Below are 17832 nucleotides of genomic sequence, written 5' to 3' on the forward strand. Positions count from 1 at the left end.
GGTTTCCCTTGAACTTGTATAGCAGAATACGGTGTAACACCGCTGCTTATCTGTTTGTCTTGACTTTGCAGTATTAATATAGTCAGCATTTGACTGATACTAAACAGTACTGATGTTTATTTAGCTATTAATTTTATTTTTATTTATTCTTTATTTTAATGTTCAGCAATAGACAAACTAAACAGTACTGATGTTTTTTTAGCTATTTATTTTATTTTTATTTATTCTTTATTTTAATGGTCAGCAGTTGACTTATACTAAACATACAGTACAGATGTTTATTTAGCAATTTATTGTATTTTTTTTTTATTCTTTATTTTAATGGTCGGCAATTGACTGATACTAAACATACAGTACTGATTTTTATTTTATTTAATTTATTTTACTTATTCTTTATTTCAGTGGTCAGCAATTGACTGATACTAAACAGTACTGATGTTTATTTAGCTATTTATTGTATTTTGATTTATTCTTTATTTTCTCAGTGTTCATTTCTAGAATTTGTTGACAATGTATAATAATAATGTCAAATATTCTTTGATAGAAATATTTGTATAAGAAAGCAGCCTTCTGAGTACCTTTGCATAGTCATATCGGTGCACAATCCACGTAGAAAAGGTCTGTTTTCATTCCAGCTCAAAAATTTGCTATATCGGTAATCTGTGAATTTTCCCTCTCTAAAATCGGTATCGGTCTCAAAAATCCCATATCGGTCGGGCTCTAGTCTGAATCAATAAAAGCGTTAATCAGAAAAAAAAGATATATTCTCTGGTGTGGTTGCATGTATCTGTAGCTATAGAGAATCGAGTCTCCACTGCCACTGCTCAAGCACTCTCTTGATGGATGACAGAGATGGCCTACTGTTATGACTGACAGCTGTCTGTTTGCTTTCAACCAGAACGTCCTGTCTTTGGTTCTTTTCTTTTGCACTCACTGCTGAAGAAGTGGGGTTTGTTTCTTGTTTGTTTGTTTGTTTTCTTAAACCAAGAGCTAATTTTTCTTCTAAATGTAGTGTAAGTTGCTGCACTTCACATGAACTCTGCCAGCAGCTTAGTGTGTTTCCTGTCTGTGCTGTCAGGCTGTGTTACGCTCTGTCTGAAGCTTACAGCGCTGTTGGAGCTTTGTATTTAGGAATTGAAGCTCCTCATATTCCTGTCACCCAACCAGGACCGGTTCTAGGCATTAAGAGGCCCTAGGCCCCAAATTTATGTTGGAGGCCCCCCAGATGGTGGAATTTATATATATATATATATTATTATTGTTTTTATTTATTTTTTTATTTTTCATTTTTTTATTATTAAGTGTAGTATGACATGCAACAATGTGGTAACTTATTCAAATAATCAATTAATCATATAATTTGCTTCAAGCAGTGCTCTAATTTTATTAAAAGTTTCAATGGCACAAAACAAAAGGAACAATTTTTTATTTTAATTTTTTTCTCTGAGGTGCTCATTGTAGCAGCCTGGTAACTTATCTGATAAACTGATAAAAACCTGTGCACCCCTGTCTCATAAGAGTTGCCTATAGCAGCCAGCCAGAATGGATTTTCTGCCAGCTTTTGCCATTTTTGCTGCAATATGCATCATGCTTGCTGTGGTCTGTGGGTTCATGCTGTCTGAGACTGAGACTAACCTTTAGCATTGATCAAATTTAAATATCCTTGAAACTTCTTTGTCTTATTTGTTTAGTGTTTTACAAGAACAGCAACTAAAACATAGGAGTGCAAAATAAACAATCCCATATCCATAACACATTTTGATATAATGACATACTTTTTATTACTATGAATATTAATGTTAAGATAATTTATATAATTAACACACCAAAGAATATTAATTTTCTTATTCCTTACTTTGTAATAAACACTAATAAGTATAACCATTTTAATAAATGTTTTTATTAATGTCTATTTTACTGGTTTAAGAATAGACGACTGAAAACACCTTAGCTGTCAACCACTAATTCAGTATGAATAGCCTATTGGGAACGCATCGCATGTTTTCTAAGAAACATGCTGTATTCAGTGTTTCTGAATCAAAGCTCACCATCTTTAAGCTCATTCTCTAAGTCAAGCATCTAGATACAGTACTCACTTGATCGACTCATTTTCTGCTGCTCTTGTTTTTGTGTACAGCACATAAAATGTTGTTTTGCGGTTTTTGAGCATGAGTACTGTATCTAGAGTAGCGCGCAGGCAGAGGGAACATTACATTTGTCCCATCAACATGTGCTACCAGGACGGTATCCGCGGTGTCTCAGTGTTTATATCCGCGTCTCCCGCTGAACGTGTTTAGATACGCTCTGCAGTATGGAATATGGAAAGGTTCTGTGAACCCCTCCTCCTTAAGTCTGGGCCCCCCTCAAGCCCGGGCAATAGGAGTTTTTTGGAAATTAGTTTTGAAATTCCATTTTGTGCCACTAGCCAAACAGAAATTACACTTCTTTAAGGGAGGTCATAAATCTGAGCTGAGGAAATTGGATTTCTTTAGTGATAAAGTATGGAATTCTATGGGAAATGCCATTGGCAAATCCAATTCCCTCATTTGCCTTTTCCCACCCTCACTCTCTGTTTGCTTTTCATGCATTCGTTCTTTGCCCCATCTCTCTTTCCTTTTCAATACTCTTAAGTTTTCTTTTATTTATCTCTCTCTCCTCACCATTCTCTTTTTCATTTTCTCTGTGCTTAAGGCTCAGGTATACTCACAGTGAAGGTCCTCTTCGTTCTTCGCTTAGAGCTAAAAAAAAAAAAAAAAAAAGATGTTTGAAACATTCGAGCAATGGTTTACTGTTTGCAAAACATTCAGACACCGGCCACGTTGCTGGGGGAGGCTTTTAGAGGAGCATTTAACTATGGGAACACAAGACTACATGTAAAACATCAACTAAAATGACATTAAAATGTATTATCAATTACTTCATGTCTCATTCGATGAGTAGTATTCAGACAAGATCAGTAAAAGATGCAGTTTTAACCACTCAGTGATGATTTAAAGTAGTATATGCAGTATATAATGTGTAATTTGTAATGTTTACATTCTGCATTCATGGTACTAACATGCTATATGTGGCTATAATATGCACTGCTTTCCATCTGTTATTATATTTTTTGATGGCTTTGATACTACTGCAAAGATAGGTGTATAACTGGGTGCCAGACAGGTGTAAATGAGCAGAATACAGACAAAAGAATGATGATTAGTTGCATATCTCTAATGTGAATGTGTGAATGGGTTTCGGTGGCAAATGGCACATGAGTAAAGCAGCATATCAAGCAACAGTGTGAATGGGCTCTCAAGAGAATTTGAGTAAATTTGGTTCCTTTTATTGACTAATTAAAAAAAAATCACACAACACGGTCTTGCCTCTATGCAAATGATCGTACAGATGTAGGTAAGTTTGCACCAGCTTGGTAACTCAAAGTAGGTGGAGCACCGGGTCACACCCACGAATGACATGAACCAATGGCAGTATGAAGGTGTTCAGCAGCCAGTACAAAGTTTTCCTGAGAGTTCACTCTAGCAAGCTGTTTCGAACCACTGAAACAAACTTAACACCCTATTTTTGGACAGAATTTGTTCGAAATTGTCACACTTGTTTGTTCTTCGATTTCGCTTGAAGTATATAGAGGCATTTACTTTTTCTCTCTCTTCCTTTTTTTTCGTCCTCTGTTTCCTTGTCCCTTTCTGCTTTCTTTCATCCTCCCATCCCAGGTGTACGTAGGGTGTTGTAATATCATTCTTTAGATGGGAATGTATATGTCTTGCAGGCATCAATCCCTGCTTCTCTATCTCATCCTCCCAGTAGGTGGACAGAAATCCCCTCGTCCATATCCTCCCTCTCTCCCCCCTCCTTTTCTATCTTTCCCTCTCTCCCTGAGATAATATAAATGATAATATGAATGATAATAGCAACTCTATCAGCCTGCCCAGCTGGTGAAGCGTCCTGGGTAATGTGTCCAATCATTTGTATGTTTATTTCAAATCATTTTTATTTATTTATTTTTTGTATCGGACTATAAATGCATGTGTATGTGTGGGTTTTGTTGTGCACATATGCAGCTTTTTTTCCCCCCACGTTTCAAGGCAGATAATAGTTTCGATTTAGTTTTGGTGGAAAAGACGTCCTGCCAAATAGCGTTCCTCCATCAGGGTGCTGATACATCGATTACAGCAGTGAGTTTCGTGCCAGGCAGTGATCCCAGTACTAAACCCAAATCTACAGGCTTTTATTCTGCCTCTCAATTTGCATACTGTTCTTCCTAAATAGTAAGCGAGATTAGAAATAGGCCACATCCACACTAATACGTTTTCAGTTGAAAATGCTTTGATTTTGCTATGTTTACGCCTCTCATCCACACTGAAATAGGGTTTTTCTCCAACGAAAACAGAGACTTTGGAAAACGCTCTCTAGTTCCAAATGCTATGGAGAACAATGACATTAAGAAACAGAGTTTACTGGAGAATGTTTTCGAAAGTCTCAGTTTTCATTGGAGGAAAACACCGTTCCAGTGTTCTTAACCGCATCACATTTTGTGCATTCTCTTTTAACTTTTTCAGATGTAAAAAAGGAGCTCTTAACACTTTTTGTTACCAAGATGGAACTTTTGACAGAAATCAAGTATATTTCAGCCCAAGTAAGGCGCATTTTACCACAGAAGCACGGCAAGTCTTGTCACCAAAATGCAGAATAAGACATTTTTTTTTCTGCAAGCGCTTTTCATGTGGATTTCAAAGTGGAGAAAGGAATTAAATGCATTTTCACACTTTCATAATCTGTGAATAATTATGATTAACTACGAAATATATGCAGTTAATTGTGATTAAACATTTTAATCGACTGACGGCACTAATTGTAAGCAATAGTAAGTAATAATTTTAAATTAATGAATTTAGCGAACCTACGGGGTGTGTGGTATCAAGACATAAATTTAGAACTAGACTCTCAAAAGTACGTACTTTGCAGGCACCAGCGACAAGGCTGGAAAACTGCCGTAGTGTGAGTTTGTTCACTGCACCCTCTGATTTTCTGTTTTAGCATTGAAAACTACTGAATCAATGAAGAAAAGGCACTTGATGGATGATTTATTTGATTTTAACATTAAGCTAACTTTATAAAATTTGTGTTACCATATAAATCTTTCTGTTATAAAAGAAAGAAGCTTTGTACGGTGACGCAAAATGTAGGAATTTAATCAAATACAGGGCAGAAAAAGCATTAGCCTCCTTAACCATGTCTGGGGAATTGAATTCAAAGTATCTACTTTAGCTAGCAGACCGTGTTGATGAAGAATGCTATCCCTCATTCTCACTGAGCCCTGCAATATAATATAGCAAATTAAAATGAATGTTGTGTGTGTAAATAGCGTAAAATACACTGCAAGGTTAAAACAAACCTGAAGGCATCTCATATGCTCAGGGAGACTGCAGTAATATTGCACTGTGGTGTGTGTGTGTATATTGTATGTTTGTGTGTACATGAATATTTGGTTGCTCTTCCCACTGCCATTGCTGAAGGCAAGATCACATTTCACCCTGCAAGAATATAGTATACACCACAGAAAAATCCATGCCACCCTTCTCTTTTTTCAATGTATTTATTTCTCTTTTGCCAACAGGCAAGTAGTTGTTAACCAGAGCCTTAGTCATCATTCACTTTCATTGCATCTTTTTTTCCATACAATGAAAGTGAATGGTGACTGAAGCTAATATTCTGGCTAACATCTCCCTTTCAATAAATAATGACAGAATTTTCATTTTTAGGCGAAATATCCATTTAACAAAAGTACCATGAGTAGCTGAATGTAGTCAGTGCAGTAGCGTGAGCCAAAAAACTGCAGAGCCAATCAAAGCAGTTCTCCAGACTATAATGAGATGACTGAGGATGAGACAGAGTGAGAGTCTTACACACTTATTCACAGAAAGACGTCCTGAGGGAGTGACGCTTGCCTGCCTGCATGCTCTGATAGCACGCCGCTCCTTTCCAAAAGGAGTTTCCAAAACACCCTGCTGAAAGAATCCACCACTCTGCCACTGCAAAGGACACAGGAGGCATGCTGGCTCTGTCTATAGAGCATGCCCATTGCCCACTGCGCAACAAAGATACCCAGTGCTTCTTTACTCTAGTGACCAGTAACACTGATCACTGTTTGAAGGTGTGATGAAAAGAGATGCAGAATTAATTGCATTAGAATCAAAATCGTGATATTGTATAGCGTGATTATTAAACTGCAAAAGTCTTTGATTTTAATATATAGTGCTCTGTTCTGTCATTTTTAGTATTGCAATATACACAGATGAGTCAAAACATTATGACCAACTGCCTAATATGCTGTGCCACCAAAACAGCGCCGACCCACCAAGGCATGGATTCTACAAGACTTCTGAAGTTGTTCTGTGGTGTCTGGCACCAAGACATTAGCTGCAGATCCTTCAAGTCCTGTAAGTTGCAAGGTGGAGCCACTGTGGATCGGTTTTGTTGGTCCAGCTTATCCCACAGATGCTCAATCAGATTGAGATCTGGGGAATTTGGAGGCCAGGGCAACACCTTGAACACTTCATCATGTTCCTCAAACCATTCCAGTATAATGTGTGCAGTGTGGCAGGGCGCATTATCCTGCTGAAAGAGGCTATCGCCATCAGGGAATACCATTGCCATGAAGGGTGTACCTGGTCTGCAACAATGTTGAGGTAGGTGGTTCGTGTCAAATTGGCATCCACATGAATGGCTGGACCCAAGGTTTTCCAGCAGAACATTGCCCAGAGCAACACACTCCATCCACCAGCTTGTTGTCTTTCCACAGTACAACCTGGTGCCACCACTTCCCCAGGTAAACGGCGCACACGTACACGGCCGTCCTCGTGATGGAAAAGAAAACGGGACTCATAGGACCAGGCGACCTTTTTCCACTTCTCCAAGGCTAGTTCCAACATTCACATGCCCATTGTAGGTGCTTTCGATGGTGGACTGGGGTCATCATGGCCACTCTGACTGGTCTGTGGCTACGCAGCCCCATATGCAGCAGGGTGCGATGCACTGTGTATTGTAACACATTCCTCCCGTAACCATCATTAACATTTTCTGTCACTTGTGCCAGAGTAGACCTTCTGTTGGTTCAGACCAGATGGGATAGCCTTCGTTGCCCTCATGCATCGATGAGCCTTGGGCACCCAACACCCTGTGTTAGCCTTGTTAGGAGATGATCAACGTTATTTGCTTCACCTGTGAGTGGTCATAATGTTTTGGCTCATCAGTGTATATAGTGTGCAATATAGTGTTTTGGCTGTCTCAGAGCGACTCACAGTAATGCTAGACTCAAACTTCACCTCTAGAGGTGCTTTGAGTTTGGTCAGCTTTAAATCCACATTTTATTTAGCTTATAATGTGCTTTGAAAATGTCATACAGAAACTTTTCCTCTTTCCACCAAAACAAAGGCTTGAGAGGTGAAAGTTAAGAAATTACGACAGAAATCAAATTGCCATTGTAATGATTTTAATAATAATGTTAGTAGTAAACAATCCAGTATTATATAAAAATAATATAATATTTAAGTTTACTGGGCTTCAAAAAAGAACAAAAAGTGGATTGAGACCTTATCACAACTAAAGTTGACAAAAAATATCAACTTTTATGTCCAGGTACAATGTGAATGCATTTTCACTCAGCTCACTTTGAGTCAACTATGAGAGGTCTAAATTGGTTCTTTGAAAGAGCACTTAAGTGTCAACACCCTTGAAAAGTACACTTTTCTATTAGCAGTAGAGTTTGGGCAAAACCGTTTGGAGACAAAAGGCTAGATTGTAGTGTTCACACACCCTGTTGGACACGAAAACAGCTGATTCAAAGTTATGTTATGCTTTTGGTCTTTAAGATTAATATCTAAGCAGCAACAACATATGATGTTAAATGTCCAAAATATTGCAAACCATAATTACAATATTTAAAAAAAAAAAAATCACAATATGATATTTTGACCAAATTGTGCACCCCTAGTGATGTGCATGTTTTCCTGTTTGTGTACACAAGTATACACGTGTTTGTGTGTGAGAGAGAGGTTAACGTGTATGATAACACCCTAACCTGCCCTCCATAGGTCAGTTCAATAACTCATTGTAACCTTTAGTTTGGCGCCTGCAGTGATGGAGCTACACTCAAACAATTCATCTACTTTCTCATTTCCTCCCACTCGGATGGGGTCAGACTGCCAGCGATCGGTTGCAAGTGTATCTCTGTGTGCGTGTATGTTGTGCGGGGCTGTGTTAACTATGTTTGCAGGTGCATTTATTCCCCGAGTCGGAGTGGGAGGCAGAGTAGCAGTTTGGAGGTCTCTCTACATAATTCATTAAACCGAGTGAAAGAAACAACAGCCTGAAGTAGAGAGAGAGCCAGAGAAGCTATACTCAGTCTAACTCAAACTGTTGTGCTGTGCTTCAAATGTCCCTCTTGAGGTCATGAATCCATTTATTTCTGAATTTGCGTTTTTAACAGAACTTATGTATGTTTTCAAAACAAATCATTTTTACAGAGTATTTGGACTTCCTATTCTATTAATACGCTGCGTTTTGCAGTAGGAGGGAAGTATACATTCAGAGACAGGGTAGGCGATTGGCTCTTTTCATTTTAAGGTGGTACTTTCTTTCCTTCAGCCACTATATTGAGTTGCAATATCTCCCATTTATTTTACGATTGACCCTTCTCCTCCTCGTACCATGGTTATTATAGTTTTATACTTTTTAGTTAGTTTTCTATTTTATTTTTATTTCTTTTTTGTTTTTCTTTTTTTATTATTATTCCAGTTTAGTTTAATTTTTATTCTATGACTGTTAATTTTTGGCCATGTCCACATGTCAACTCTATTTTCATTTGAAAGTTCCATTTTCAGTTTCTTAACGTCATTGTCTTCCAAAGTATGTGGTACTAGTGAGCATTTTTAGTAGAGAAAAACACCATTCCATGTGGATGAGAGGCATAAATATTAAAATCAATGCATTTTTAAATAAAACGTATTAGTGTGGATGTGGCCTTATTTTCTAGTTTCATTATAGTTTGTTTTTATTTAAATATTGATTGGCTGCCAAAGTTAATGCGGTAACTGATATTAATTAAATATGTTTAACACTGTTACATTTCTCATGGCCGTCTGGTGTTAAGACAGTCTAGTGGCATCGTCATGTTTAATGAAGGCAGGTTATAAAGGCTTCAATTTTTTAAAGTATTGTGTATCAAAAAACTAAACCAAAAAAAAAAAAAAAGGAAATTAGAGGTCGAAATGTTATTTTAGTTTTGGAGATATGAAAAAATATTTTAGTTTCAGTATTTTCCAGCCATGTTCATTTTTTGTATTACAGCTAATGAAAGCATTTTCACTTAATTTTCTTTTTAGGTTTCATTAACAATAATAAAACTGCTGGAGTATATTTTGTCCTTATAGTCTCTGTTTTGGCCTATGGTTAGTGCAAGTGCTCTGACACATTGAGCTCTGTGGTGCTTACATACTGAATGTGGAATTTTTCCATTCCTCCTGTCTGCCTCTTCTAAAATAGAATTAAATAGAGGTCACACATCTGGCAGGATTATGCTGTCTATTCACAGTTTAGTCATATAGCTGTCACTATAGACAACCCTCTTGCTCATCTTGTCACAATACAGTTGTCCATGATCTATAATGAGCAGTGTAGCTGTCACTTTGGTTAAGATCAAATAATTTTTCCTGAGATATTTTAGTTTTGGCTCATGCCAATGCCTCATGGGATGTCTGTACATCAGATATGGAGTCACTGCTTGTTGATTGGCCATGAGAACAGCCTGAATGACAATAACAATAGATTTTTTTCTCTCTCTTTGCTGTGCTTTTGACTACTCTGTAAAGCAACCTTGAGTATTGAGGACAGCACTAAATATATACAAAATATTATTACTATTATTAGCCCTATTCCTTTTGTATTACAAGCTTCAGATAGATGAAAAGGACAGGTGCAGGCTTTGATCAGCATCGCAAGTTACAGCTTCGTTACATACCACCGTATACGTGAAACCATGACTGAAAAGGTGTGTTTGTGTACATAACTAATTTGGGGATAAAATTGTATATAAAAATACAATTAGCTCAGTATAAAAACAAAAAGTAAATGGATAGTCCCTACTAGTGTTGGGAAGTCTGATTCATTTCCATGAACTGGTTCTTTCAGACAGTTCGTTTCTATGAACCAGTTCAAAAACAGATTCAGCTGTTACGTCATGTCGCTAGCACGTAACTAACATAAGAGTCATGGTTTTCACGTTCAAACATTTAAATAAAGCCATATGTGAACGTACATTGCTGATTATTACCTTTTATTCAATTAAGTTATAATAATAATGGTGTTTATTGTCATCAGTGTTTCATTCTGTGATCCTGCATGTCGAATATGTGAATGATATTGATTACATCTTGGATAAGTTTCCAACATTAAAGTTTTGCACATAAAGCACCCAATACAGACACTGTGCACAAACGCAGATATGTTCTATGTGTCTTAAATTTTATTTAATAAAACTAGTCATAAAAATATTTCTAGTACGTTTTGGTTGCCATTAAAGGAACTTACAGTTCGCTCCTTGCTCGTTTGTGTCCTCGGTACACGCAGCTCACTCATCAGACACCTTGGTAATCGTCGGCAAACTTCGACAGTTGGTGAACTGGCTCTTTCGGTTCTTTTTGAGTCAGACAGTTCGATGTGCTGCATAGCCAGTACATATACTTCAGCTGTGCGTCTTGCGTCATCAACCCGGAACTAAAGTTCGATTCAGTTTGTTGTTGTGATCCAGCTCGAACGGTTACTTGCTGAGAATCGGCTCAAAAGAACGATTTGTTCAAGAAGCGGACATCGCTAGTCCCTGCCGTTATAGAAAAATAAGGCAGTTTTTTTTTGTTTTTTTTTGCATGTGCTATTTGAAGAAAGCATTACAGGAAAAATGAGGGTTGTTTAATTTTTGTTCTTGGTTGATTTATGACAGAGTGAAAGTTTACGTCTTATTCTTCCGTTGCTTGTTTTTCGTAGTGATTGAGCTGTCAGTCTTCAGTGGGGGATTTTGAGTGGCAGCTCTCAACTGTTCTGCTGTCGTTAATTATCTCTTAATCAGTACAGCAGAAGAGGAGAGACTACACACACACACACACACACACACAAAATCTGTCTTACTCTGTCAAATTCAGACAGTATGTATTTTGCAAAAACAACAGGAAACCAGCCTCCCAGGTTAGAAAAGGAGTCAATTTCTGTTCATCTGCTTTTTATACAGCGCGCATGCACACACGTTTAATTAGCTATCTAAATGCTATATAAATGCTAAATAAACACATACAAATATTGGTTTTATATAAAGCTACATACTGCAGACTAACCCTAATCATTTTATTATGAGAGTGTGAAGACAGGGTTTTCTTCAGATTTTACTCCTCCAAAAATTTGACACTTAAGGCACATTTTAAAAATGTCCTAATGTTATTGCAATTAATAAAAAAATAAAATAAATAAATATATACACACACACACACACACACACACACACACACACACACATATATATATATATATATATATATATATATATATATATATATATATATATATATATATATATATATATATATATATTATAAGAACTGTATAGAATAAACATACCTATAAATAGTAAATCCAGAGAAACTGATCATTTTGCAGTGGTCTCTTAATTTTTTCCAGAGCTGTAGATATACACAGTATACAGTATATAATAAAATTAAGTGGCATCTGCAAACAAATGATGCATATGCTTTTTTTGAAACCTAACAAACTTCTTTTTTGTGGAATGTTTTGCTTGAAAATGTTTTCCTCATATACCACAATAATATGCTACTTGGTTAGATTTTTTTTATCTAATGAAAGGGCATTCATAAATTTGTGTATGTGTAGTTAAGTGTCCAAATACTTTTTGGGGCCACTGTAGGAAAGTAAACCTACTCACTCACAGAGAGTGTTTGCTCACATATGTTGAATACTGTGTCTTCAGAATTTAGGTTAGTTGGAAGTCAGAGCATCTTCAACTTTAAGCAGCATTGTGGATGGATCTGACCTCAGTCAGAGCAAGAGAACATCTTTATCAAATCTTTATTAACCTGTTCAGACAGTTATCATCTGTCAATCTACCCACACACACATGCAGCTGACAGAAGAACTTCATCACTCAGTCACATTTTAATTATTTACTCAATTACTTAATTATTTAATTATATTCTCTCTCTCTCTCTCTCTCTCTCTCTCTAGCACCTTCTCAAGTCAGTGAGCTGCGAGCAGAGAAGGTTGAGCAGCGGCGGGTGACTCTGGTTTGGAGGGAACCCGTCGTGTATCCCAACAGCAGCCGCACTGAATACGAGATCAAATACTATGAAAAGGTACATTTATATCTCCTCTCCACTAAAGCATAAAAGCTCTGTTAACCTGGATATGTGTACAACTGCAGAAACAGCGTTTCCACAAGCGATTTTGTTCATTGATCATTCAGTCAGTTGCAGTAGCTGTTTTAAAACATGTAGCTACATTAAAGTCTATACAAACTCCCACAAGTACTGAAGAAAACATCTCTTTTAACAGTGCCGTTTTTATGAACAATGAGTGTTTATATGGCCAATTTTTTTTTTAATGAGCTGATTTTTGAACATTTATAAGTGTTTAGTTGTAAATGTAAACACACTCATTATTTTATGGATATATTTCTGTGTTCCTTTAGGACCAGATAGACCAGAGCTATTCCACAGTGAAGACTGCCGCCACCAAAATAAGCATCAACAACCTGAAACCGGGCACCACCTACATCTTTCTCATTCGTACCTGCTCAAGCCCAGCCCTTTCTTCCTTGTCCTCATCTCTTTCTTCCTCTTCCTCCTCCTCATCCCCACTTTCCCCATCTACCTCTTCCTCCTCAAACCCTGTGGTAGCTGTATCGCCTTCACCGCTCGACTACGGGGCGTACAGCACACCGCTGGAGCTGCAGACTCTGGGCGAGTGTGAGTTTGTTCATGTGTTTCTGTGTGCGTGAATACTTTGCTGTAGTTTGTGGAAAAAGTTGTCTCCAAAACTGAAATAACTCAATTGTGTGATTATTTCTGGGCCAGTATGAACAGTCCCCTCGCAAAAGTGTTTTGACCTGTACCCTTTTTTTTTAGGGATGCACGATCATGATTTTTCATGGCCGATTCCGATTGCCGATTGTTTTGTTTTTTTTTACAAGCAAATGGGCTGATTCCGAATGCCGATGTTTTTTCTTCTTTAAGCAACAGACAAGAAAGAATGAAAGAGTTCATCAAAAAGATGTTTATTTGCTCTTTTACAGGCCGAAATGAAAAAATATCTGTAGCTATGTGAAATTAGAGGCAATAACTGCATATTAAGCACTAGTGGTGCACCGATCAGGAAATTTGAGGCCGATACGATCTCCGACTTTTTTTTTTTTTTCTTCTTTTTTTTTTTTTAAACACTAAGTTTAGCCGATACTGATTTTTTTTTCTTAAAGTGCCCTTTGCCACACTTTATAAAGTTATATGCTGCAGTTATGTTTATGCCCCACACAGTAAAATTACAGTAACACTTTACAAAAAGGTTCAATTTGTTAATATTATTTAACAACATTACTGTAGTTAACATGAACTAATGAACTTAATGTTAGATACAACATATACTAATACATTTTTTTTAAAATCAAAAGTTGTATTAGTAACATTAATGCACTATGAACTAACATGAACTAACATTATTATTAACTAACATTGATTAATAAATGCTGTAAAAATATATTGTTCATGATACCTAATGCATTAACTAATGTTAAAGAAATGAAACCTTTTTATTAAGTGTTACCAAAAAATATTTGCATTAAAATTACATGAATTGTGAATTGCTAACATTTATTTGTATTGAAAACAGTTATTAATAGTTCTGTTGTCAATATCAAAAGGTCATTGTGACATACTGGCAACCAGTAAAAACCATGAGAGCATCACACACAGAAGAGATAATTTCAAAAATAAGAAAAATATATCCATTACAAGCTTTAAAACTGCTCCAGTGAGAAATCATTAAATATCTATAATTTGTTTACGGTCTTTGGCATCTTGTTGTAACACAAATAACTAATTAAGCAAATTTGTGAAGATGCGGTGTCGTTATTGAAGGTTAAACAGTTACATCTGTAATTAGTGGTGTTGTGACTAATATTAATCTGATTTAAATTGGGATCCTCACAAAATAGCGCTGAGATGAGTGACTGAAATGATATTGAGAGCACCTTCACGCATGTTTGATTGACACTGAGAGCGCGCATGTTATAGAGAGTAAAGCTAAAAGCACTCATGATCGCTCAAACAGTCTCTATAGCTCAGCACAATGTCTGATTGTCACGACTCACGTCACGTATTATGTATTTGCATGTTTATTTGTTGTTTAATTTGTTTTTATACCCATTAGCAGCCTCTTTATCCTTTTCCTGCTCACTGTGCAACGAGTCAGAATTACTACTGTAACGACTCTAGAAAATGGGCAGCTTAATATTCATACACATGTATTTCTTACACTTTTTTAAAAACAAACCTGCATATTCATCTGAATTACAGCATGTCTGAAAGTTTAAATTCACAAATGCTTAGAATTGCCAACAACTCCAGAGGTCATTCTGTCATGCTTCAATACCTGAGCAAGCGCTCATTCATTAGAGTAGAAGTGTATGTGTGATTCCCTGCATGCTGCAAAAAAAGATCAGCCCTAAATCTAGGCACAATCGGCCAATCGCCAATCACGGATTTAAGACGAATCTCAGCCGATTTCGATCAGTTGTTAGTTTTTTGTTAGTAAACACAACATTTTTACTTTTACCATGAAACAATGACTCTAAAGTGCAAATGCTTGCTGCCATCTTTAATTTAAGTGAATTCATTCATATTGGATGAACGTGTTGAAAGTAACTGCATGTGTGATGTGCTGCCTGTTCTGTGTAACAGGCCAAGTATTTGTACAGCTTCAGATTTTATTTTCTGCTTTGAGTTTGTTTGTCTCCCTCTCCAATGTGAAATGCTCTGCTGTGCTCATAACGGGTGATTACGAATTTTCCACTTCTCAGCCCTGAAAAACCCTTTGTTTGTCTTTCTTGGGGTCATAGTGCCCCAGCAAGTAGATGCATTTTGTTGAATCTAAGTGGATTTCAGAGTACAAATTATATTTCTTAAGACATCCAATCTGGTGGCCATTATTGGACCACTCATTATATTTTCAAAATGTTCATTCAATGATGGATGAAAAATATATCAATTAAAGCTGTTAGTGTGCATTTATAACATCACCATTCCCTTTAAAACAAAATGTTTTGTTTAATAGCAAAAAATAACTGTGCCCTTGTGTCAAAATACTTAAGAATGTTCCAAATGGAACATTTGAAGGAAAGTGACTTTTATTATTATTATTATTATTTATTCAGAAAAATGTATTTCCCATCAGAATCCTATAAAAATATTAATGAAAAGAAAGACTTGGTAAAGATCAATCTTGTTGTCAAGCTCCAGTGCTTTTAGAGATGTGATAATGGCTGGTGGCATCATGAATACTAACTGGGTCTTGTGTTTGTCTTTGTGATTGTTGTGCAGTGGCTCTGGCCTCTAGTGAGCAGAGTCCTGTTGTGATCATCGTGGTGATCTCCGTAGCTGCACTCATCATGTTACTGACTCTCGGAGTTGGACTGCTAATCTGGAGAAGGTAAATCTAATGTTTTGTCACCCTTTACAAAGACCAACAAACTTCAAACATCAAATTCACAATGAGATATTTTGCAGAATGTTCCTACTGCTCTTTTCCAATGAAAGTAGATAGTGTCCAGTGGCTGTCAAGCTCCAAAAAGTACAAAAACAACCCACTATAAAACTAGTCCATATGACTTTGCCCTATATTCCAAGTCTTGTGAAGCCATATGATAGCTTTCTGTGTTCACCTCTGCCATAGTTCTCACATCTCGTTCATACTACTGCACGTTCAAACTTGGTGCTTTACAATCGGTTACAGCACACGTAAAAACCAAAAAAGTTCTGTGATGTCCCATGTCCAATTTTTTTCCCTACTTCCCTACAGTTGCATGTTCTTGGGAGAATTCACTAAGAATGAATTGCAGCCACTGATGTGTTCTTTTAGTGCCTGATTCATGAAAGGAGTTATTCAAATCAGATAACTGCAAACAAAAAAGCTCACAATTTAAACATACTGTGGACTAACTGCCAAAAATTGGTCTAATTTTTCCAGAACCCCAATTAATCATAAATAATATTGTATATGTTTACAATCTTATGATGAATAGAATTTCTTTTTTAAATCTATTTTCTTTTTTTTCTTTTTTTTTCTTCTTTTTTTTCATAAATTTGTAAGTATGTAATTCTGGTTCTGTTCTCCATCTCCCTCCAAAAAGTCTTATTTTATTCCAATATGTGGCAGCAAATACTAGAATTTTTTTTTTCCTCTATCAACTTCCATCATAAAATGCAGATCTGAAATGTAAGTGGTGCTCAAACACATTTCACAGATGTGCTCGTCCATAGACATTCAGTCTAATTTTCTGTTCATACACCACCCCCATTTTTTAATTGAATATGTCTGCCTCTGAGTAGACTAGAAGCTCAATCTGTGTGTCATTAGAAAGCTCAGATCCTCCCTTTTGTGATGATGTACATATTATCATCAATAGTTGAACACGTTTGTGTTTGATGTCTTACAGAAATCATATTTCATGTTGTGATTCTTTTGAAAATCTTAGGTTTTAGCACTGAAATACTGCACAAAAGTGGCACTACTGCTTAGTGAATTTGTTCGTCTGTTTCCCAGCTATGACAGCCATGTTCCTGCGGTGCCTCCATATAACTGCAGCATGACAGTCACGTTAGTGAAAGCCTTTTTCTACTTTCTTGGTCTGCGAAATCATCCATCAAAATATATAAAAACAGATTTAGTCAAGTCCATCGTTCATACGCACATACATGTATACACACAAACTCATCTCTCATCCCTCAGGTTTGCTTGAAGCCTCATTCCTCAAACAAATGTCGTTGTTAGCTCGTTTGATGGGCAGCGCAATAACTCGATCCAATTTCTGCATGATTGTTAGATATGTACATATGGCACGCATGTGTTTGTAAAGGATGCCTCTCCCAGCAGGGAATGAAGGAGAATAAGATGAAGAAAGACATCCTTTCTGCTCCCTTATTGTTATCTGTCCAAATATGAAATGTGCACATGAATACATGCAGGCATGTATACAGTAGGTTTTTGTAAAGTTGTCCAGTCCATAGCTATGGTGCTCATGCGGGTGACGTAGGTTCGAGCCTGGCCTCTGACATGTCTTGTTGCCAATCTCCCTCTTTGTCTTCCTAATAATATCAATCTAATAAAAAGGTATATAAACCAAAACTACATGTTTTAAAAATCCACTAGTTGGTGGGTTTCCTGAATGACTAGTCAACTAATCAAGGAAGCCCTGAATAATTAGGCTGGTTTCGGGTTCATCTGATCCCAAATGGAGAAATTGTTTCAGGAGTATTCAAATAGGAAGCGTTCTTGTATTAAGAATAGAATGGAACAGAATGCAGGGATCTTGATGTTTTTTTAAAAGTTGAACTACAGTACTTTTAGCTCGATACGCCATCTTAAAAATGCAATACACATGACGTAAGACGGGAAAAAACAGTGCGAGATACAACGTACTGACCAAATACATTTGTATGCATATATATATGGCTGTAGTTACGGTGCTTTTAAGGAGATTAATTTAAAAAATTAACTTTGAAG

At 36.6% G+C, this 17832-nt stretch overlaps 1 protein-coding gene across 2 annotated transcripts in view; it reads left to right on the plus strand.

Annotated features, from left to right (window-relative positions):
* The window catches only part of LOC127424920 (ephrin type-A receptor 7-like), a 190429-nt gene that overhangs the window by 147897 nt on the left and 24700 nt on the right, over nucleotides 1–17832 (plus strand). For both annotated transcript variants that reach the window (XM_051670471.1, XM_051670469.1), the window contains exons 6-8: nucleotides 12286–12413; nucleotides 12749–13025; nucleotides 15651–15759. In XM_051670471.1, the coding sequence (XP_051526431.1) occupies nucleotides 12286–12413; nucleotides 12749–13025; nucleotides 15651–15759 (514 nt within the window). The remainder of the gene's footprint in view (nucleotides 1–12285; nucleotides 12414–12748; nucleotides 13026–15650; nucleotides 15760–17832) is intronic.

The sequence above is a fragment of the Myxocyprinus asiaticus genome, chromosome 34 (assembly GCF_019703515.2).
Source record: "Myxocyprinus asiaticus isolate MX2 ecotype Aquarium Trade chromosome 34, UBuf_Myxa_2, whole genome shotgun sequence".
Classification (NCBI taxonomy): Eukaryota; Metazoa; Chordata; class Actinopteri; order Cypriniformes; family Catostomidae; genus Myxocyprinus; species Myxocyprinus asiaticus.